We start from the raw sequence: 23,757 nt of genomic DNA, 5'->3' as shown, positions 1-23,757 counted from the left end.
AATACAAAATTATTCTTTTGGACTTTGATCAAAAGGATATATACAGGGGCACCTGAGTAACTCAGTGGGTTAAGCGTCTGACTCTTGATTTTTGGCTCAGGTCCTAATCTTGGGGTTGTGGGATCGAGCCCCACAATGGGCTCCGTAGTCATGGAGGAGTCTGCTTCTCTCTCTCTTTTTCTCTATGTCTCTGTCTCTCTCTCTCTCTCCCTACCTTTCTCCCAGGCCCTCTCCCCTGCTCTCACTTACATGCTCTCTCTCTCTCTCTTTCTCTCTTAAATAGTAAATAAAATAAATAAGTCTTTTTTTTTTAAAAAAAGGATAAATACAGCATCCAAAACTGACTCTTTCGGCTTCCAACAAGCTTACAAATCCTATTATTATTATTATTATTATTTTTACAAATCCTATTATATAAAAAAAAAGCCCACAGCTAATATCATCCTCAATGGGAAAAAACTAAGAGCTTTTCCTGTACAGTCAGGAACAAAATGGGAATGTCCACTCACATCACTGTTATTTAACATAGTACTGGGAGCCCTAACCTCAGCAACCAGACAACAAAGAGAAATAAAAGAATCCAGATTGGCAAGGAAGAAGTCAAACTTTCACAATTCACAGATGACATGATACTTGATACTCCATGTAGAAAACCCAAAAGACTCCAACAAGAAACCGCTAGAACTGATACATGAATTCTGTGAAATCACAGGATATAAAATCAACGTACAGAAACCTGTTGCATTTCCACACATCAAAAATGAAGCAACAGAAAGAGAAATCAAGGAATTGATCCCTTCACAACTGCACCAAAAAAACATAACATACCTAGGAATAAACCTAACCAAGGAGCTAAAAGATCTGTATTCTGAAAACCATAAAACACTGATGAAAGAAATTGAAGACGACACAAAGAAATGAAAAAACACACTCCATGCTCATGAATGGGAAGAACAAATATTGTTAAAATGTCTATATTACTTATAGCAATCTGTACACTTAATGTAATCTCTATTATATGCTATTTATTTTATTATTATTCATGTTTTTATTTTACTGACATTTTGTTATGATTAAAGCATAGCCGAATAGCTCTTGATCTCTAGAGCTACTGGCCAGCTCCTCTGTGATAAAATAGCAAATGAAAAGGATTTGGATTGGGAATAAGGAAGCTTCAAGTCCATTGTCTTCTATTTCTTTGTTTCTTCTAGACTATTGGAAATTTTGATCTACCGGATTCAATAGGTAGGGTAAGGTTTATAGAAGCTAGTCCATCAGGGCTAGTTGAGTGCTTCAAGCGAAAGGGGGACTGCTACATCAGAACAGAAAACTCCAACTTCCTTGTAAAGTTTAACTGGATACTTTAGCTTTTAAGCAGAAATGCTTAAGATTTTCATTTCATCTTGCAAAAACACTATTTGTAGGTCAGTGATTGGAGGCAGGCAGTTCACTGTTAGCTTTCTTTTTAAGAAATAGATTGTAGGGACGCCTGGGTGGCTCAGGGTTGAGGGTCTGCCTTCGGCCCAGGCATGACCCCAGGGTCTCAGGATCGAGTCCCGCACTGGGCTCCCCACAGGGAGCCTGCTTCTCCCTCTGCCTGGGTCTTTGCCTCTCCCTCTGGGTCTCTCAGGAATGATAAATAAAATCTTTAAAAAAGAAAAAAAGTAGATTGTAAAACCTCTGGGATCCAGGTAGGGTAACGAACAGACGATCTTAGACAATTTCTTTGAATTGTCTGGAAATCAAACTTGAGTTTCAAAGGTCAGAAGGAAGTAACCTGATCTCTGACTTTCAATCAGTAGCTGTTAAAGTCCCAGCCAAGTCTATCTCCTGCGCATGTTTAATTTTTTTTTTATTATTTATTTATGATAGTCACAGAGAGAGAGAGAGAGGCAGAGACACAGGCAGAGGGAGAAGCAGGCTCCATGCACCGGGAGCCCGATGTGGGATTCGATCCCGGGTCTCCAGGATTGCGCCCTGGGCCAAAGGCAGGCGCCGAACCGCTGCGCCACCCAGGGATCCCCGCATGTTTAAATCTATAAGATGGAATAGAGTGGGGGATGCCCTCATTTTCTGAAGCCCTAGGATGTATCTCTAGCATATATGAGTGCATATACCATATTCAATCTCTAGTATCCAAGCCTCTGATAAATTTTCAAAATAAGGTAAAATTCTGACATATAAATACGTAATATTTATAAGCTAAGAAATTATTTTATATGATGTGTAAAATAAACACACGTCAAAGATTTCAGGGAGCTCATTAAATACTGAGAGACCCAGAGATTTTTGTTAAAATTGGCTCAAAGAAGCAAAACTGGATTTTGCTACAGGAGTGGGTGGTAGAGAAGTCAACCTCCACCTGACCTCCAGGATTTATTTGCATGAGTATAGATGGTGGAAGGAGAATAATGCCTCCTTCCCCCACTTCCAAAATAGTCCAACCTACTCCTCAGAACCTGGGAATATGTTAGATGGTGAAGGGGAATTAAGGAGCTGCAGATGCAATTAAGATGGGTAACAGGTAACAGCAATTAAGATGGGTAACAGGTAACATTATAGGGATTATTTTGGATCATCCAGATGGACTCAATATAATCACAAGGGTCTTTAATAATAGATGAGGGTAGGCAGGAGAGTCAGAGGGAGCAGCAGCTATGGAAGAAGAATGATCAGAAAGATGAGACATTGCTCATTTTGAAGATAGAAAAAGGGCCCAAGAGCTTCAGAATGAGGTAACCTCTAAAAGCTAGAAGAGGTGGGGTGCCTGGATGGCTCAGTCGGTTAAGCATCTGCCTTCAGCTCCAGTCATGATCTCAGGGTCCTGGGATCGAGCCTGCTTTCTCCCTCTCTCTTCAGCTCCCCCTGCTTGTGCTCTCTTGCTCTCTTTCTCTCTCTGTCAAATAATTAAATAAAATCTTTTAAAAAATGAAAATAAAAGCTAGAAAAGGCAAGGAAATACAATCTCCCCGGTAGCAGAAAGGAGAAAGGAATGGAGCTCTGCAGATAACCTTGAACTTAGCCCAGCAGAGCCTGTATGGGACCCCTGGCTTCCAGAACTGTAAGAAGAGAATAAAGTTATGTGGTTCCAATATGCCAGATTTGTGGTGATTTTTAAGAACAGAAACAGAAAACTCACATAATAGAAAAAAATTAGTCGCCCTATCAGTTATCTACAACTTACAGAATTTAGAAATAGCTCAAAAACAAAGGCACACACACACTTACATGTACATACACACATATGCACATTCATAGTTAACACCTCGTACTCGTACCATATCCACGGAGCGTATGTAGCTTACTTTTGGGGCAGCAAATAAAAGTAGGGATGTATTTCTTTCTTTCTTTCTTTTTTTTTTTTTTTTAGGGATGTATTTCTAATGAGATGAATGACTCAGCACTTAGCAATTGCAAAGATGCCCTACCCAACCTCAGGATCATTAATCACTGATGGAAGCAGAAATGAGCAAATTGATGACTTGATGGTTCAGTAGAATCCCCCTTGGAAACTGGGGAGAGCCAAATCATCAATAACTCTGAAATCAATTCTTGCTCCATCAGCCAATTTCTAGCCAAAAGGAGTAATGGCCTTTTAGTAGCCAACTGCTTCAGCTTTGGGGTTGTGTTACAGCAGAATTTTCTTCCTTCAATTAAAATTAGCTGGATAACAGGAATTGATGTTCGCCCTAAGGAAACTCTTATCAAGTCAAAATTGATAGGCCCGGGGAAGAAAAAAGCAAAAATATGAAAAGCATCAGATAAAAAATGATGATTCAAGTGGAACTAAATTGTTTTTGTTTCCTGGCACCCATACTTCATCCTTTTCATAGCAACAGCCTTAGAGTTCCAGACGAGGCTGATCCCACACATATTCCTCTTACTACTCCATTCAGACGAGAGTGGGTGAACGACCTAAGCCTGGCCCATCTGTCTTAATGATAAGTTAAGAATTTATGAGCTCAGGGGCACCTGCTGGCTCCGTTAGAGCATGCAACTCTTGATCTCTTGCATAGAGCTTCCTTAAAAATAAATTTAGGGGTGCCTGAGTGGCTCAGTTGGTTAAGCAGCTGCCTTCTGCCCAGGTCATGATCCCAGGGCCCTGGGATGGAGTCCCGCATTGGAGGGGGGCTGCTCAGCGGGGAGGCTGCTTCTCCTCCTGCCTGTGCTCTAGCAAATAAATAAAACCTATAAAAATAATATTAAATTTAAAAAATTAAAAACATTGGGCACCTGGTAGCTCAGTCGGTTAAGTTTCTGCCTTTGGCTCAGGTCATGATCCCGGAGTCCTGGGCTCTAGCCCTGTATCAGGGTCCCTGCTCAGCAGGAAGTCTGCTTCTCCATCTCTCTTGCCCCCTCCCCCATGTATTCTCTCTCTTTCTCTCCCTCGTTTTCTCTCTCTCAAATAAATAAATCTTAAAAAAAAAAAATGCCAGGAGAAAAAAAATCCCAATTGTTAAACAAAAGCAAGGGGGTTAAATAACATCTATACATAACATGATTTACGATACATCTTGTGGAAGAAACATGATAGATATCCCTACATTCAATAGTTACACTAACCACTGAAAGCTCTTACAGAATCAAATATCTTGGCAAAGTGGCTTCAGCTTCTTCCACTAGGACTTCAGTGTATTTTCTACTGTCCCCAAGGTGCCTGAAACACTGTCCTGGAAGCCATACCAGGATCTATAGTCATATTTGAAGCCCAAGAGAATAACACAGAAATGAAGAAAATAGTCTTTGTGATGCTTCTGCTCTAGGGAGAAACAGCAGCAGAAGAAAATCCAGCAGTTAGTAAAAGTGAGCACCATTTCTGAGAATAATTATAGTACAATCTGATAAGTTGTGATCTCCTTATTTTCATCCATTCAAAATAAATGATTTCTTCTTTGTAACATTTCTAGAACCTCCATTGTAGGGCTACCTCTGTGGTCCTTTTAGTCTTCATCACATCTGAGAATGCAGAAGAAGCAAAAAGAATAAAATCGAAGGAACTCAATTATTAGAATAATATGATTAAGTTGGGTCAGTCAGCAAAATGAAGTCAACCGACTAAAAAGAGTTTTAATGGGGAGTATCATCCTTCATAAATCAGGCAAGCAAACCATGAACCATTTGGAAAGCAGCTAGGTTTGTGCCCTTTTCATTTATCTTAATTTAATAGCTCCGTGGAGCCATGGCCTAGCAGCTCCTAGTTAAGGTTGGGGTCTAATGTTGTGGGACAGATTGTTCCTCCATCCTTCCACCATATATTCACGTACTGTTTTTATTTAGCTTTCAAAGACAAAGGGGAAAATCTCAGCTCATAACAAAGGACTAGTGTCAAAACATAACTTTAACTTTAAACCTACCTTTTTATTTTATTTTTTTTAAGGATTTTATTTATTTATTCATGAGAGACAGAGAGAGAGAGGCAGAGACACAGGCAGAGGGAGAAGCAGGCTCCATGCAGGGAGCCCGATGTGGGACTCGATCCTGGGACTCCAGGATCATGCCCTGGGCCTAAAGCAGACCCTCAACCACTGAGCCCCCCCGGGGCATCCCAAAACCTACCTTTTTAAAAAAGAGATTTTACTTATTTTAGAAAGAGCATGAGCAGTGGGGAAGGGTAGAGGGAGAAGGAGACTCCCTGCTGAGCAAGGAGCCTGATGGGGGTGCTTGATCCCAGGATCCTGGGACCATGACCTGAGCTGAAGGCAGATGTTTAACTGACTGAGCCACCCAGGTTCCCTAAACATACCTTTTAAAAAACTCCAACAAACCAATAATAATAGTATAAGAGACAAACAATCCAATAGAAAGAGACGACAGGGACGGCTGGGTGGCTCAGCGGTTGAGCATCTGCCTTCAGCTCAGGGCTCAGGGCATGATCCTGGAGTCCCAGGATCCAGTCCCACATCGGGCTCCCCGCAGGGAGCCTGTTTCTCCCTCTGCCTGTGTCTCTGCCTCTCTCTGTGTGTCTCTTATGAATAAATAAATAAAATCTTAAAAAAAAAAAAAAGAAAAAGGGACAACAAAAGAGAAAACCTGAATGGCCAATAAAGTTGTGGAAGGATGCTCAACTTCACTGCTACTAAGGAAAATGCATATTAGAACAAAAATGCTATACCATTTTCCTATAGGTAAGATGGGTGGGAACTAAAAATAACAAATGTAGGCAGAGATTAGAGATATTCTCATAATCTAAGTACAACCACTAGGAGTAAATTCACCATTATTTTAATATGCAAATTTGAAGACATCCAGACCTACCAGTTCCACTTATTTATTTATTTATTTGTTTGTTTGTTTATTTATTTATTTATTTTTGAGTAAGCTCTATACCCGACGTGGAACTCAAACGTACAACCCCCCAAGATCAAGGGTTGCATGCTCCACCGACTGAGCCAGTCAGACAATCTATATTCCACTTCTAAATACTTATTCTAGATAAACTCTCATGCAAAGCTGTTCACTTCAGAATTGACTTTGAAGGTAAAAAATTAAATGTCCATTAAGATGCCAAATAAATTCATTTAGGTAATGCTTAATAGGATTCCATAGGATAGCTAGGATACATGAGCTAAACCTAGGTGTAGTATCATGGTTGCATCTTAAACACTATGTTAATTGAAAAAAGTAGATTCCCGGAGAATGCATGAAGTATGGTACAATCTTTTTCTTTCTTTCTTTTTTTTTTTTTTAAGATTTTATTCATTCAAGAGAGAGCATGAGCAGGAGGAAAGGGAGAAGCAGACTCCCTTCTGAGCACAGAGCCCAATGCTGGGCTCCATTCCAGGACCCCAAGATCATGTCCCAAACTAGAGTCAGACACTTACCCAACTGAGTCACTCAGCATCCCAATACGGTACTTCTATTAAAAGTGTAAAAGGAGGGCAGCCCGGGTGGCTCAGTGGTTTAGTGCCGCCTTCAGCCCAGGCTGTGACCCCGGGGTCCTGGGATCAAGTCCTGTGTCAGGCTCCCTGCATGGAGCCTGCTTCTCCCTCTGCCTGTGTCTCTACCTCTCTCTCTCTCTCTCTCTGTGTCTCTCATGAATAAATAAATAAAATCTTTTAAAAAAATGTAAAAGGATACTAAACTATATTGTATATTGTTTTTCATGCATGTACAGAGGTAATACAAGTATATGTAATAAAAGTACAAAAACACGAAGAGTAACTTCAGTGAAAAGGTAGCTCTGGATAGTTAGGATAATGGAGTGGGGGATGGATATCAACTGTATATACTGTTTGGTAGAAAGGGAAAAAATCTGAAGCAATTATGGAAAATATTAACTTCTGTGATTACATGTATCCCTGGGAGCACAAAAAAATTTTCTAAAAGATGTATTGGCATTAATATTTCAATGGCATAGGGGCACCTGGGTGGCTTAGATGGTTAAGCAGCTGCCTTCTGCCCAGGCCATGATCCCGGGGTCAAGGGATTGAGCCCAACATCAGGCCCCCTGCTCAGTGGGGCATCTGTGTCTCTTTCTGCCCCTTCCCCCACTCATGCTCTCTCTCTCTCTCTCTCTCTCTCTCTCTCATTCTCTCTCTCTCTCAAATAAATAAACAAAATCTTCTTAAAAAAACATTTCAATGGAATGAACCAAAGCAAAACTTCCATGTATTTGTTTTCCTAAAAGTTATCTTTCTGAGAACTTGTCGCACTGGTCCTTGCCACATTCTGAAAGGTGTCCCTTGCAATCATCTAAATCTTTGTAGCTGTCAGATTTTCCAGGGCACCAAACAAAGGGATAGTCTTTAAAAACACAGCAACAATAAATTTTTGGAGAAGTGGCCAAACAAAGGAAGAGAACTTTGAGTCTACAGGTTGACAAATTGGAGCAAGGTAAATATATGGGAGAACCAGTGGAAGAGAGGGGGTAGTTAGTGATGTCTGTTTTGTAGATCCCTTCGGTGCTGCCTCTGGGCTGATAAGGGTAATTTTTGTCCTTCCCAGTAGAGAGAGGAGGGGGAACAACTTTATCAGTTTATGTCCTATTTTAGGCAAGTAGGAGTAATGCAGAGAGCTTTCCTTTTTATCTGTTCCTTCTCAGTTGCCTTCAGCCTAAAATAATCCTTATATCAAAGTGCCATACTTTGGGGTGCCATATTTGGACACCATTGACTTGCCGTTGCCCTTCTTTTACTAAAACTTTTTTTTGGGGGATCCCTGGGTGGCGCAGCGGTTTGGCGCCTGCCTTTGGCCCAGGGCGCGATCCTGGAGACCCGGGATCGAATCCCACGTCGGGCTCCCGGTGCATGGAGCCTGCTTCTCCCTCTGCCTGTGTCTCTGGCTCTGTCTCTCCTTCTATCTCTCAAGAATAAATAAATAAAATCTTTAAAAAAAAAAATAAAACAAAAAATAAAACTTTTTTTTTTAAGATTATTTATTTATTTATTTACTCATGAGAAACGCAGAGAGAGAGGCAGAGCCACAGGCAGAGGGAGAAGCAGGCTCCATGCAGGGAGCCCAACGTGGGACTCCATCCCGGGATCCCGGGGTCACGCCCTGGGCTGAGGGCGGGCGCTAAGCCACTGAGCCCCCCGGGCTGCCCTTTACTAAAACTTTTGACTAAATTGCAGACACCCTGGAACTTGAATCTCACATGCCTCAAAAAACTAACAATAACCATGTAATGTTATCTAATACCCATCTCATAATCAAATGTCTGTAATGGCCCTCAAATTTCTTTTCTTACAGTTTCCCAATTGAGACAAACTATGCACTTACTTGTTTTGACTTTATACATTCTAATTTGAAAAAGCTCTCCCACGTTTTATAGTGATACTCACTTTTTGAAGAGTCCAGACCAGGTATTTTGTAGAAGATCTCACATTTTTATTCTTGTCTTATGTGTTATTTTACTTTGTCTCCTTAAATTTTCTATCAATATAAATTGATAGTTAGGTCTAGAAGGGCTTGATTAAATTCAGAGTAAATATTCTGCAAAAAATAAAGAAATAAAAATAAAAATAAAAAATAAAAAATAAATATTCCACCAAAAATTTCTTATAGGGAATGTTGTGAATATGGTTTTGTGTCACATCAAGAGACTCTGTAAAGATAATCCCCTATATCTGTGATACTGAAGTTGATCTCCTGGTTTAGGTTTTAACTTCATGTGGCTCCTTGGAAAAGATTCATCTTTCCTTTTGTAATTAGTTAAAAAATAATATCTAGAGTAATACTTTGGAATTGTGTCCCCCATCAACATTTCACCCCATGGGTTTAGCATCCACTGATGAGTCTTTTTATTATTGGTATTATGTCCTGACCAGTTATTAGTGTATTTATTTTTAAAATGAACAGTTGTATATTATATTTTAATTAAGAATATTTCTAAGACTATGGGGATGCCTGGCTGGCTCAGTCAGTAGAGCATGAGACTCTTGATCTCTGGGTTCTGAGTTTGAGCCCCATGTTAGGTGTAGAGATTACTTAAAAATGAAATCTTAAAAAAAAAAAAAAAGGCTATCAAATCGAACTTCTATATATATATATAATATATATATAGAAGTTCGATTTGATAGCCTTTTTTATAATATATATATATAAAATATATATATAATATATATATATAATATATATATAAATATATAATATATATATAAAATAATATATATATATATATAAAAAAAAGAAGCTATCAACCAAAAGTCCTCCCCATTCTTCTATCCCCCATTGTTAAGTTTCTCATGTTTGCTTCCTTGAAACTTAAGAACTTTGAAAATATAAAGTAATTGAATTAAAATAAAATATTAAATAAATTCTCTAATAGAATAGGAATATATTTAGGCATTTCAATGTGGGATTTTTCTGTTGGAAAAAGGAGAGATTGGTGATAGTGTTACTGGGCAGTGAGACTGAACAGACATTTGAGTAGGCATGCAGTTAATTTGCTGGAGCCAGCTCATATTGGCTTGCAAGAGCTGATTGTTAAATTTTTTAGAATTTTGTGAGCTGGTTGTTAAGCACAGCCATTATTAAAAGTTAAAGGGTATAAATTTACAATGAGTTATACTAAAAATAGATAATAGGGGCACGTGGCTGGCTCAGTTGGTAGAGCATACAACCCTTGATCTCAGGGCCCTGAGTTCAAGCTCCACGCTAGGCATAGAGATTACTTTAAAAAAAAAAATAATAATAAACATTTAGAACTCACCAATTCTTAATTATTTTTACTACATTTTATCATTATTTATACCCTTGGAGTTATGTCTATTGTATCTGCATGATGGAAATATATAATGTTGTGTTATGCACATCTCTTCCCAATTTCACATTCAGTGACTCCATGTTGATGGTTTGAAATAGGTCACGGTAGGGGAATTTACAACATGGCAACACCAGCAAGCATTGCCAATAAAGGCTCAATTTATTATTTTGTTGATTGTCTAGACTAAAAATTATGGGGAGAACGTTGATGCATATTAAACCTAAAAGTATGTTATGTCTGTAGCTGTTAACATTGTGAGTAGCATTAAAAAACTGAATAGATATTTGTCCAGTATTCAAAAACCATTACTTAATTCAGAAAAGAAGTTGCTCACATCATTGTTGAAAGAATGAAGTTTCACTATATGTCTTTGTTGTTTCATGTTGTTTCACTTTCGTTTTATTGCTTAACAGAAATATCAAACAACATTCATGGAATTATGCTGGTTTAGCAATAGTAACAATATGTTTCTTTGGTTACAAAAGTTCAGTAAAAATCAACAAAAGTGTGTTGTGTGAACCAACTGGTTATATGGACTTTAAAAGAAGACATTTTATAGGTTAGTATTTTTGTAATAAGAGCATTTTTTTTTTTAAAGTAGGCTTTAGGCTGGAACTCATGACCCAGAGATTGAGAGTCACATGTTCGACTGGCTGAGCCAGTCAGGCGTCCCATAAAAGGATTGTTATAAATCAGTACTACACATATGTATATATTGCAATGGACTGGATTGTATCCTTCTAAAATTTATGTGTTGAATCCCTAACCCTCAATATGACTATTTTTGGAGATAACATCTTTAGAAGGAAATGAGGTATAAATGAGGTATAAGGGTGAGACCCTACCATTGAAATGGCATAGCCTTATTAAAAAAGGGAAGAGAGAGCTCTCTCCCTTCTTTCTCCCTACCAGGGAAAGGCCATGTGAGCACATAATGAAATGGCAGCCACTTAAGGTCAGGAGAAGAGGCTTCAGACTGAAACCTATGTGCCAGCACCTTGGTCTTGGGCTTTCCAGCCTTCAGAACTGTGGGAAATAAATTTCTGTTGTTTAGGCCACCCAACCTATGATATTTTGGCATAGCAGTTCAAGGTCTGATACACACACTGCTGATAGGCACACAAGTTGTAAGAAGTGTTAAGAGTTGATAAGTGCTATAAAAATATGGAGTAAATGATATGTGAGGAGTGCAGTGGAGGTGGCGTTTTAGATAATCCAGGTGATAGATCATGAGGACCTGACCTTGGGTAGTGACCTTAGAAAAACAGAAGTTGGGGATCCCAGGGTGGCTCGGCGGTTTAGCACCTGCCTTCCGCCCAGGGCGTGACCCCGGGGTCCTGGGATCGAGTCCCATGTCGGGCTCCCCGCATGGAGCCTGCTTCTCCCTCTGCCTGTGTCTCTACTTCTCTCTCTCTCTGTGTCTCTCATGAATAAATAAATAAAATCTTTAAAAAAGAAAAAAAAGAAAAAAACCCTGAAGTTTACATGGTTTCAAGAGGGCGCCATTTGACTTGCCGCTGCGACTGACTACACCAGGATTGACATGGAGGTTGGACGTATCTTCTATATATACATACAGATATTGATATAGATATATGTAAAACATCCCACGTAACCCCTTCTCCTTAATCCTTCTAACTTGCTTCTTTATCCCACATCTTTTACAATCCACTTCTCCTAGCCGCACCCCTACCCCCCAACACATACATCCTAGTCACACTCAGCTAGTTCCTTGACTTTGCCCTGTTGCTTCATGAACTTTCTGTTGCTCTATCCCAACCTCCCCCGCCCCCACCATTTATTTATCCAACTTCTCCTTGTCCTTCAAAATTTGGGGCCAGAATTACCTTTTCCAAGAAACCTTCCCAAACTCTTTCTGACTTGGGTCCCCTCCTCTGTGCTCTCTGCGATTAACTTGGACTCTGCCCACATTGCATAAGCGCTGTGCTGTGATACTGGTTTACTTACCTGTCTTTCCCACAATCTGCATATATTCTTTTTTTCTTTTCTTTCTTTTCTTTCCTTCCTTCCTTCCTTTCTTTCTTTCTTTTTTAAATTCACTCTCTGCAAGGGGACTGATTGCAGGACCCTGGGGGATCAGGCCCTGAGCCAAATGCAGATGCTCAGCCACTGAGCCCCACCCAGGTGCTCCATATTCATCATATTCCTTTCTTTCTTTCTTTCCTTTCTTTTCTTTCCTTTCTTTTCTTTCTTTCTTTCTTTCTTTCTTTCTTTCTTTCTTTCCTTTCTTTCTTTCTTTTCTTTCTTTCTTTCTTTTTCTTTCTTTCTTTTTCTTTCTCTCTCTTTCTTTTCTTTTTTCTTTTTTCTTTTTTCTTTCTTTTCTATCCTCCAAGCCGAACATGGGGCCTGTCCCATAGCAGGTGTCATTAAGTGCTTGTGGGAAGAATGAATTTTATAGGTAGAACCTTGCACCAGTGAGCCCCTGGAGGAAAAGGCAAAGAAAGAAAACCTTTGTGAGGCTTCCACATTAAGGAGCAGACACCCTGCAGCTTGGACATTGGCAGGGGGCAGGGAGGAAGGAGCACCTGGCAGCCTGAGCCACGGGCAAAGGTTGCTTTGCGGGCCGGCTCAGCTTCCACACTTGCACAGCCAATCGCAGGGCAGGACAGGTGAAACTGAAGGGAGGAAAACTACATTTCCCGTCATGCCTCAAGGCGCCGCTGCCCGCTTCCGGCCCCGGTCATCGCCTCTTCCGCCGCGGAAGTGAAAGGAGCACTTCCGGGTCGGGCAGTACCGCGGGCCGGCGGCGTCGGACCGGTCGTGTCGGGTCTTGCTCCGAAGCTCCGCCTCTCGCCGGTGTTTCTAGAAGCCCGGCTGGCGCTCGGTGCTGCGGTGCAGGTATTCCCCGGCAGCTCGGGGCGCTCCGCGGGGGCGGGCGCGACTGTTCCGTTGCGGCTCGGGGGCGCGGCGGGCGCGGCGGGCAGGTGCCCCGGGGGCGCGGCCCCGCGCTGACCCCCTCTCCTCCCTCCCCGCTTGCAGGGTCCCGGACGCGGCTGTGGGCCTCCCATGGCGGATGCGGCCCCGAACGGCCCCCAGGGGGCGGGCGCGGTGGTGAGTGAGCGCTCGGGGTCGGGTCGGGGTGCGTGGGGGGCGCTCCCGGGCCTCGCTGCCTGGCCTCCTCCACCGGGCGCCGTCACGCCGGCTCGGCCGCTTCCGGCCGCGGGATGCTAACTGCGCGGGGGCGGGGCTGCGGGGGCGGGGCGATGGGCGGGGCTACGTGGAGTGGCGGGGAGCGGTCTTCTTTTTTTTTAAGATCCCCGCCCCCCCCTTTTGTCACTTTGTCCTTCTGTCCGTACGAAGAGGGATGCTGGGCTTCCGTGAATATACTTTGTGCGTAACACGCAGACCTGCCTGCTAATTAATTTGTACCCAAAGCGTCACTGCTCTCGTGAATATATGAATTGAGCAGCTTACTTTTTCCTTATTTATTTATTTATTATTATTATTATTTTTAAAGATTTTATTTATCTATCTATATATTTATTTATTTATGAGAGACACTCACAGAGAGAGAGAGAGGCAGAGACACAGGCAGAGGGAGAAGCAGGCTCCACATGGGGAGCCCGACACGGGACTCGATCCCGGGACCCCAGGGTCACAGCCTGGGCTGAAGGCAGATGCTCAACCGCTGAGCCACCAAGGCTGCCCTCCTCATGCAATTTTGACTGTCAGGAGTTCAGGCTTGCTTTGTTTTTCAAATTGAACTTGCCTGCTTTTTCCCCTGTGACTAGATTCAAGTCAAGGCAGGAATAGTACATAAATGCTATTCTATCATTTTCAGTGTGATATATGAGGAAGCATTTTATGTTGATTTATCTTATCATCGCAGATAAGTTTAACAATTTGGTTTCAGTGGCATCTACCAGACTATTGTAAACACACCTTTTTTCTTTTGTGATTAAAAAGTATTCTCTGGCATGATACTTTGAGACTGAGTGAATAGCTTTTCACCTGGGTAGGTTTTCACCCAAAATTTCAGTGATTTTTTTTTTTTGCCCGTACTATTTATAACATGACTGGGCTGTTGACTCTTAAAAGTGTAAACCAATAAACTTTTTAAACCTTTTCTATTATGTATTGAAATGCAGATACACAGAGTGCAAAATGACACATATTTATTTTTTAAAAAGATTTTATTTTGTTTATTTTTTTTAAAGATTGATTTACTTTAGAGAGAGAGTGGGAGCATGCACGCATACTGTGGCGAAGGGCAGAAGAGGGAGACTTAACCAGCTCCGACTTATGCGCTGAAGTCGGAGCCCAACTCATGCTTGAGCTCATCTCCCTGAGGTCAAGACTTGAGCCAAGACTAAGGGTTGGAGGCTTAACCGAGTGTACCACCCAAGAATTCCGAAAAAGATTTTTATTTTTAAGCAATCTCTATACCCAACGTAAGGCTTGAACCCATGACCCCAAGATCAAGAGTCACGTGTCCCACTGCCTGAGCCAGCCTGGTGTCCTTAAGCTAATCGATTTTAAAGACCGTGTTTTGGGGCAGCCGTTGCTCAACGGTTTAGTGCCACCTTCAGCCCAGGGCCTGATCCTGGAGACCCGGGGTGGAGGCTCCCTGCATGGAGCCTGTTTCTCCCTCTGCCTGTGTCTCTGCCCCTCTCTCTCTCTCTGTGTCTCTCATGAATAAATAAATAAAATCTTTAAAAAATAAAATAAAGAACATGTTTTAAAATTAGATTTCAGACCATGATGTAAAATCTGAGTATTTGTGGAGAACCTGAGTACAGTAAGCTAGATTCATTCTTCCCCTCGACTAGGGTGATCATTTAAATTTAAAGGAGTCACAATGTAGTAGGTTTGGATAGAATAATTACTTGCATATTGTTGAAAAGACATGCAGCGAAACATCTTTTGATTTTAAAATGTGCTTGCTTTTTTTCCCAAAAGGTTTTTATATTTTTCAAAAGATAATTAAGTTAGACTGCTTAATGTTTTAGGCTTCACGTTACGATTCACTAGTGAGTTTTGAAATCCATTTAGTGAAAACACTAAGTCTTTCTAAAACATTAGAATACAAAATACCAAAATCCATTACATAGGAAAGATAAGTATTATTTTGTGAAATTTCTTTATAGAAGTTTATATATTTATGTATATCTGTATTAGATGTTGATGTAAAAATTATTAATGTAAATTCTATCAAAAAATGTAAAAGCCACTTACAAGACACTTTTTTTTTTTTTTTTACAAGACACATTTTGAATGGGAAAACAGATTTTAAGTGATTCTGTTGATGATAATGGATCCATCTTTGACAAACATAGCAGGGGCAAAGATAAAGATAGAAAACATGGAGAATAAAGCTGTATAAGGGAGTTTAATTTAGGGCCACTGAAATATTCAGGGTAAGATGTGTGGGGCAGCTTCCAAGGGGATGAAAAAGTCATAAAATTGAAGAGGCAGGTACTATTTAATATTTGACAGTCATATTTTGAACACTTAGAGAAGGCCGTCATATGTACATAAGCAAATTCTCCATAGATTAATGAGTTGGGTAGTGAGTGATTATTACCATGTTTTACATTTTTCCTTTGTAAGGTTTATTTAATCCAAACTGGCTCTTTACTCAGATCTGAAACTTACCTATTTGAATTTGAGATTTCTAAGAATAGGCATTATGGTTCTCTTGAGAGCAATTAGTTCTTATTTAAAGTTCTTTTAAAATAAGTGAAGCCAGTATTATAAGTGCTGGAGGAATAGAGACAATTGTAGTTAATTTCTGTTCACAGGTTTCTTTTTTAATCTTTATTTTTTAAAATATCAACTGATATTTTTCTATTTAAGTACTTTCACTGCGGGCGCAGTGGTTTAGCGCCTGCCTTTGGCCCAGGGCGTGATCCTGGAGACCTGGGATCGAATCCCACGTCGGGCTCCCGGTGCATGGAGCCTGCTTCTGCCTCTGCCTATGTCTCTGCCTCTCTCTCTCTCTCTCTGTGTGACTATCATAAAAAAAAAAAAAAGTACTTCCACTGCCTTCTACATGAATGCCATAAGGTTTTTGGAGGTGTTACTGAGTGTATAGTCGAAACAGTTGCCTTAGGAGTTCTCATTTAATGGTCTTAAATAATCGCTGCGGGGTTGTTAAAACATTTTGAATATGAAGAAGACTATGTTATCTTCATCCTTGGGAAGATAATTTGCTGGCTTAGTTTACCACAATATTTTTCTTTTTAAATTTAGCAATTCATGATGACCAATAAGCTGGACACAGCAATGTGGCTTTCTCGCTTGTTCACAGTTTACTGTTCTGCTTTGTTTGTCCTGCCTCTTCTTGGGTATGTATTACACGGATGTTCTGCCTTTGATACTCAGTTGTTTGGTGTTTATGGACTGCCTTTTATGTGCAAGACTCGTTAAACTGCAAAAGGTTCTGGAACAGATAAAACGCAGGTCTCCTCCTTTAAGTGCTAATAACCCACTAATAGTATCAACTGGAGGAATATCTTATGTTGTGTGCTTTGTGAAAGCTGAACATCATGTTGAAAATCAGAAAGAAAGCGGATGTGTAGGGATGAGAGTTCCTATTTTTTTCATTTTTGATTTTTTGACTTAATAGTAAGATGACTGCTTTAAAAGGAAGATGACTGCTTTATAAAATTTAGTCGGGTATATATATGAAGTGATACCTCTAAGAAGGTATAATAGGTTCAAATAATTTTTTTCTACTGACAAGAGATTTGGGTGTTGTGCAATTATGATGCAATCCACAAAGGAGGAAGAGACATGATAGTTGTCAGGTCTCAGGATAACCTTTCCTCTGGTAATTTGCAGGTTGCATGAAGCTGCAAGCTTTTACCAGCGTGCTTTACTGGCAAATGCTCTTACCAGTGCTCTGAGGCTGCACCAAAGATTACCACATTTCCAGTTAAGCAGAGCATTCCTGGCCCAGGCTCTATTAGAAGACAGCTGCCACTACCTGCTGTACTCACTCATTTTTGTCAATTCCTACCCTGTTACAAGTATCCTTTTTTTGTGCCTTTTTGACAGAGAGGTTGCCTATCAAGTGTACAGGGAATCTCTTGTTATTTCTTTGCAATAGGAAGGGTTCAGCAAGGAGGGTTTCCGTGAAGCCTGGGTTGGCTGGGTGGTTGACACTTGATTTAAATGAAGATAGATTTAGTGTAAGAATTTCTGACTCTAAGATGTGAAATCTAAATTTGAAGAGCTGATGTGGGAATTTTAATTTTGTATCTTTGTTCTTCCCTCTTGTGAGCTTCTCTATTAGCAATGGATATTTTAAACTTCGGATTCAAAGCACAAGATTATGGAAGACTTATTTTAATATTTAATTCATATCTTTGGGAAATTGTCCATATGTCTTGCTTAAAAAAAATCCTCAGCTCTTTCAATTCCTAGTGAGCTAGAAACAAATGGAAATTCATCAAAGAACAACTTATTTAAGCAGAAAATGCGATAATTAATAAATATAATAAAAATACTAATATTTACTGTTGATAGAGTAGAAAATGGATAATCTTTGGAGCTAATGAAAATTAACACATTTGGAATCTCATTTCAAAAGTGTGTTGGACCATAACAGGTTTTCTCAAAAGGTGGGGAGGGTTGGGGAGGAAAGTCGCAGTTTATTTTGTTTGGGAAGCACTAGATTAAACAGTTTGAATTTCTTTACTGTAGGACTTTGATGTGCTAATGTGCATTGTGAGGCAAAAGAGTGACCAGAGTTTCTTGATCATTTTAATACTACTGTCCCCCTGTGGTCCCTGTGTCCCACAGGAAAGTGTTTTGTGCTTTAAGTGCTGCTCTTAAGGATTCTTGACTATGTCTGATACATCTGATCTACTCCTAAACAATACGTGTGTATACATAACTCAGCTAACGGAAAACACAGTGAAATGTGTCTCTAGGGCTAAATATTACCTATTTAAATAATACTTTTCTCTGTGAAGTATCAAATTTTAAATAGGTTTTTTAAAAGTCTTAAGGAAAAGAGAATAGGTAACAAATTTTTTGAGTACTTATTTTGTCAGCATATACAAACCTGACATACTTAATCCTTGCAACACTGAAAAAAGTCAGAAATTTTTTTTAGATTTTATTTATTTGCCAAAGCGCAAGCGTGCGAGTGTGGGTGGGGTGAGGGAGAAGCCAACTTCCCAAGGAGCAGGGTCCCAGGACTTTGAGATCTTGACCTGCGTGAAGGCCGAGGCCGAGTGTTACCCGATTGAAGCACCCAGGAGAGGAGCCCCAGGCAGCATATTCGATGAGGACACTGAGGCTCTAAGAGTTTCAAATAACTTGGCCTGACGCCACATTGGCAAGTACATAGTAAAGCTGATAAGGTCTGTCTGGCCTAACAGGTTTACCTAATCTACAGTTAATGTATGAGTAACACTTAGGTATAGTTTTGAGGTATTTCTGTACCACGACGAAGCAGTCCACATGGCAGGTGGTCAGTGAGTTTTGTTGAGTGAATCCTGAGTGGATGCTAAAGGAGGCTCATGACCAGTTAAGACAGCCTCTCTCCTGTTCTGTGCAATTGGTTATTTGCTAGCCACTCTCTATGGGAATGTTGAAGATTAAGGATTTCCTGTTCCTTAAATTCTTAACGTTAGGGGTGGAGGTTGGGGAGTAGTAGTAGTAGTAGAAATAGTCTAAACTAGTAACTGATAGGAAATACTAGTCTGATTCTTAAAGCACTTGAGTATTGTTAGTCAATGAAGGTGATCCCAGGGTCATGTTACAAAGTTGTGTTCTGTTCTTTGGTCTTACAAAGGTGATACTGTCCTTGCTCTAACAGGGATAGGTACTTAAAAGTTTAACTTGTAGACTTTTCACCCTTTCTATTTTCTAAATAGTTGAAAAGTGACATTGAAAGCTAAGTTATGAATCTCTTATTAAGGATTTGTGAACTATAGAATGCTAGAAGTAAAACACTCATTAGAAAACTAGCTTTTTAAATTTTAAGTATTTTAGAAAGAGCATGAGTTGAGGGGGACGGGAAGAGGGAGAGAATCTCCACTGGACTCCCTGCTGAGCATGGAGACAGGTTCCATCCTATGACCCAGCCGGACCAGAAGTCATGCCCTGAGCTTAAATCAAGAGTTGGACACTTAATCCACTCAGACACCCTGACACCTCCCCTCCCCCCCCCCCTTTTTTTTTAAGATTTATTTGTGGGCAGGGGAAGTGAGCAGGGGAGAGGGAGCAAAATCTAGCTTTGATCAAAGTGGTCTAGCAAGTGAAGTTAGTGTCAGCCATGATTGGAACCCAGGTATCTTGACTGTCCATTCAGGGTTGTTTTCATTACCTGCATTGCTTTACTGAATAGGCTTCAAATTAAGGTATGTTTTGGAGTTTAACTATTGAAGAAACAACAGAATTTTACAGTGGCCTTGGAGAGGAGAGGCTGGCAGCTTTCATCTGTTCCAAAGGGATCTATTAAGCTATATACATGGTCTCTACTGAGGAAGTTGGCATTTTACTTAATTCTTGTAAGTGTCAGGGAAGAATTGGTCAGGATACTAATTAGGAAAATTCTAATCCTTGGGTATAAGTGTCTTGGTTGCCATTTGGAAATTAGGCACTTTTGGATCTTAATGAGTTATGTGGTAATGAATTTGGAATTCCTAGTGCATTCTAATCACCATTTCCCACCACAGCAAAGCTTTCAGTTAGTGAAAGCTTTTTTGTTAGAAAAAGATAATGGTTCATTTCTTAAAAACTGCAGATAAATATTTTTTAAATGAGGGCAATTTAAAGATTTTTTTGATTATTTTTTCTAAGTAAACTTTACACCCAGCATGGGACTTGAACTCATGACCTTGAGATCAGGTCCCATACTTTAGTGATTGAGCCAACCAGGCACCCCAGAATCTGCAGATACTTTTAGGGCATGTATTTTTGCCATTCAAAGTGGACTAACAGTCTATATCATTTTATGAAAGTTATTTGACAAGTTTTGTTGTTGTTGTTGTTATCAACCTGGCAGAAATTGGGATAAATAGGGTCTTTGGAACATTCCATTTTTCAAAAAGCTGAATGAAAATAGCATATTTATCCATGACATAAAGCCAAACAGTTGAACTCAACTACATGTCTGTAATTAAACTGATGAGACTCTCAGTTAAGGGTCTACAAACCCAAATACACACTTTTTACTTGTACAGATTGAGAATTTATGAACTGTATAAGCTCGATAGGTACAGTGTCTTGAGATAATGGGGATCTTGTAGGAAAGAAATAATGTAAGACCTTTAGTTGAGGAAAATTGGAGAAGTACTTTTTAAAGGATTTTTTTTTTTTTTTATGTAAACTCTACTTGCAATGTGGGGCTTGAACGTACCACCCCGAGATCAAGTATGACCCTGAGATGGAGTCCCATGCTCTACTGACTGAGCCAGCCAGGGCGCCCCTGAAGAAGTACCTTTTAAACCATTACCCCAGACTCTTTCCTAAGCAATTGTGATGAGGAAAGTATTATAAGAGACTGTCTTTATATTTGAAGGCCAAATTATTCTGGCCAGGATGGCCATTGTGGGGTTAAAAGCTGTAATAAATATTTAAGGTTTCTTCTAGGTGCTCTAGATTTTGATTAGATATAGCAGATGTTTATTAATATTTCATTATCTAATAGAAAAAAACTTTTCACTATTAATTTTCTTAATAAATTATGAGCTTTAGAAAATGAAATTGTTTACAGGTAGGAAAAAAACTTCATATGGTTACAAAGTGAAACAAGTCTTTTTAGCAGATGCTGGTTCAGCTCTATATGGGGCATAATACAAAGCCTGTTTTACAAAATACTTGATACATGTTGGATATTTTCCTTAATTGTTTTCTTCAGTGAGTATTTTTCCAGTCTTGTTGTTCTCTTTGCTTCATGCTGCCACATACACGAAAAAGGTCCTTGATGTAAGTAAAGCTGTTTTTTTGATTCCTGTTGGCATGAATTTGAGTTCTAAGGCATTTTGGCATTTGTCACAAAAGTTTCCTTCATTCCCTGCAAAATACATTTTGAAAGTATTGTAGAATACCTCTCAGTTCCCAGAGAATTTCTCAAGTTTGAAATAGATTTTTTTTTTAATCATATCTTTTCTATTTGGTAAGTTGTCATAGATCTCTTGTACTGTCATTGTTTAATTTTAAGGACCAGGTAAGTAGAGTGTACTGAATTTCTTTTACATTTAATGTTCAGAACTGCTACTTTCCTAAAATATTTTCTTACTCCTGGATTAAACATTAAGCCTCACTAAGTGTCCCAGGTGGATTGACTGCATATGCACTGACATTTAAATTAAAATACCCAAATGTTTGCTTTGTGTTGCCCTTTTTCTTTATCTCCATAGTTCTTTGGTCACAGCGGTAATTGGACTTTAATTTCTACTTTGTATTTAGCTAAGGATTCACAAATACCTTATTACTAGGTAGTCTGATTTTGTTTATAGTTAGATAGAAATAACCTCCATTTTTTGTGTGTGTGTGAAATAATCTATAGTGTTTTTATTTTTCAAATACACAAAATCAACAAAGCAGGAAAATATACTTTTACATTATTTTGTAAACTTAATTATATTACCATTTCTAAAATAATCGTCTTTTAGTTGTATTACCTGTTGGGTATGCTATTTATCTAAAACAAATTATTGAGTAATCAAAAATGCTTCATTCTTTCTAATATTCATTTTCTTATGTTTCAGGCAAAGGGTTCAAATAGTTTACCTCTGCTGAGATCTATCTTGGATAAATTAAGTGCTAATCAACAGAATATCCTGAAATTCATTGCTTGTAATGAAATATTCTTGATGCCTGCTACAGTTTTTATGCTTTTTAGGTAAGAATAAAAACATATTTGTTTTGAGAGGCAGATGACTAAATGAACATAATAAATGTATTAACTCAAATTTTATCCTGCTTAAATCTGTTAAAGTAGATACTGATGTGCAGAGCTAGATTGATCTTAGCCACCATTTTTTCATTTTATTGTGGAGAATGTGAGACGTTATGGTAAACCTAGGAGCTTGTCTTATTTATCATTCCTTGTGATTTACCATTTAACATTTTGAAAATTAATTTTAGAACTGCTGCCTTTAAATCTTGAGAAGCCTAGGTTAGTGCATTCTGCCATTATTTAGATTTTTTTTCCTAGAAAAATTATGGTCTGGTATTAATAGTCGCCTACCAACACCTCTATGTTTGTTTGTATCTTAGTCATAGAAGTAATGTAAAAATTAGAACATCAGGCTAGTATTGACCCTCCCCATCAAAATTCTTGCATTTAAGTTTTAAAACTACATTTCTAGAGAGATGGGTGAAATAGATGATAGGAATCGAGGAGTACACTTGGGATGAGCACCGGGTGATTAAAATTAAACTTTAAAAAAAAAAGGGGAGGAGCAGTTTAAATGGCATAAGCTTTGGTTACCAATTCAGAAGTTCTTCTCTGTCTCTATTAATGTGTTTATCTTCTTTGTTGTGGGAAAAAAAATTACTGCTTAAAAGCCAATTGGGGGAAAAAAAATCAAATTAGCAGGAAAAAAAAATAGAACTACATTTCTGCCTGGATTATAGCTTTTTAAATTTTTCCAATAAGAGGACATTATAGATAAAAGCCAAATATTATTTTACCATGAACCATTGTTGCAGTTCTGTCCTCTCCTCCTCCTTATGTGTACATGCATGTAGTACTTTAAAAATACTTATATAGGGCAGCCCTGGTGGCACAGCAGTTTAGCGCCGCCTGCAGCTCAGGGCGTGATCCTGGAGACCCTGGATCGAGTCCCACGTCAGGCTCTCTGTATGATGTCTGCTTCTTTCTCTGCCTCTCTCTCTCTCTCTCTCTCTCTCTCTGTCTCTATGAATAAATAAATAAAATCTTTAAAAAATAAATAAAATAAAAATACTTATATAGATATGTAGAAAATACATATTACTATGGTGTGGGGTTTGGTTTCTTTCATTTTTTTATTTTGCATCAGAAGTGTCCTAATGGATCAGTTACCTGCATCTTGCTTTTTTTCAGTTAATATGAAAAAAGTTAGTATGTTTTCATGACCTATTTATAAACGTTGATAGATAACAACTCTGTTTTCTTCCATTTAATGACTGTGTAGTGTTCAGTCATATAAATAGGCTGCATTTCATTACCTGTTCCCTTGTTGATGGGGAAACATTTGTTTCCAAATTTTTGCTTTTCCAAATATTGATGGAGTAAACATCTTTTTACCTTTTAAGTAATTTCTACCCTTGGGCAGCCCTGGTGGCGCAGCGGTTTAGCGTGATCCTGGAGACCCTGGATCGAGTCCCACGTCAGGCTCTGCATAGAGCCTGCTTCTCCCTCTGCCTGTGTGTCTCTGCCTCTCTCTCTCTCTCTCTCTCTCTGTCTCCATGAATCAATAAAATCTTTTTAAAAAAAAAAAGTAATTTCTACCCTCAATGTGGAGCTCAAACTCAGGACCCTGAGATCAAGAGTTGCATGCTCCAACTAAACCAGCCACGTGCCCCTCTTTTTACCTTTCTGCCTATATTTTAGGCCTCTGTTTACTTTAAACCAGAATTGATTT

The 23,757-nt window shown here is 39.3% G+C and overlaps 1 protein-coding gene and 1 long non-coding RNA gene across 2 annotated transcripts in view; one reads left to right on the top strand and one right to left on the bottom strand.

Annotated features, from left to right (window-relative positions):
- LOC112909890 (uncharacterized) overlaps positions 1–12,966 on the bottom strand; it is a 22,303-nt gene extending 9,337 nt beyond the window's left edge. The window contains exons 1-2 of the long non-coding RNA XR_003233179.2: positions 12,173–12,966; positions 8,781–8,931 (exon numbers count right to left, since the gene is read on the bottom strand). This is a non-coding gene — a long non-coding RNA (uncharacterized lncRNA). The remainder of the gene's footprint in view (positions 1–8,780; positions 8,932–12,172) is intronic.
- The window catches only part of TMEM33 (transmembrane protein 33), a 24,064-nt gene continuing 13,223 nt past the window's right edge, over positions 12,917–23,757 (top strand). Inside the window, exons 1-6 of the mRNA XM_025986033.2 lie at positions 12,917–13,063; positions 13,205–13,276; positions 16,418–16,512; positions 17,009–17,196; positions 21,042–21,109; positions 21,895–22,028. Of these exons, the coding sequence (XP_025841818.1) occupies positions 13,232–13,276; positions 16,418–16,512; positions 17,009–17,196; positions 21,042–21,109; positions 21,895–22,028 (530 nt within the window). The 5' untranslated portion in view covers positions 12,917–13,063; positions 13,205–13,231. The remainder of the gene's footprint in view (positions 13,064–13,204; positions 13,277–16,417; positions 16,513–17,008; positions 17,197–21,041; positions 21,110–21,894; positions 22,029–23,757) is intronic.

This window comes from Vulpes vulpes, chromosome 2, assembly GCF_048418805.1.
Source record: "Vulpes vulpes isolate BD-2025 chromosome 2, VulVul3, whole genome shotgun sequence".
NCBI lineage: Eukaryota > Metazoa > Chordata > Mammalia > Carnivora > Canidae > Vulpes > Vulpes vulpes.
Note: the sequence above shows the minus strand (reverse complement) of the source record. Positions and strands in the feature narration are given on the sequence as shown.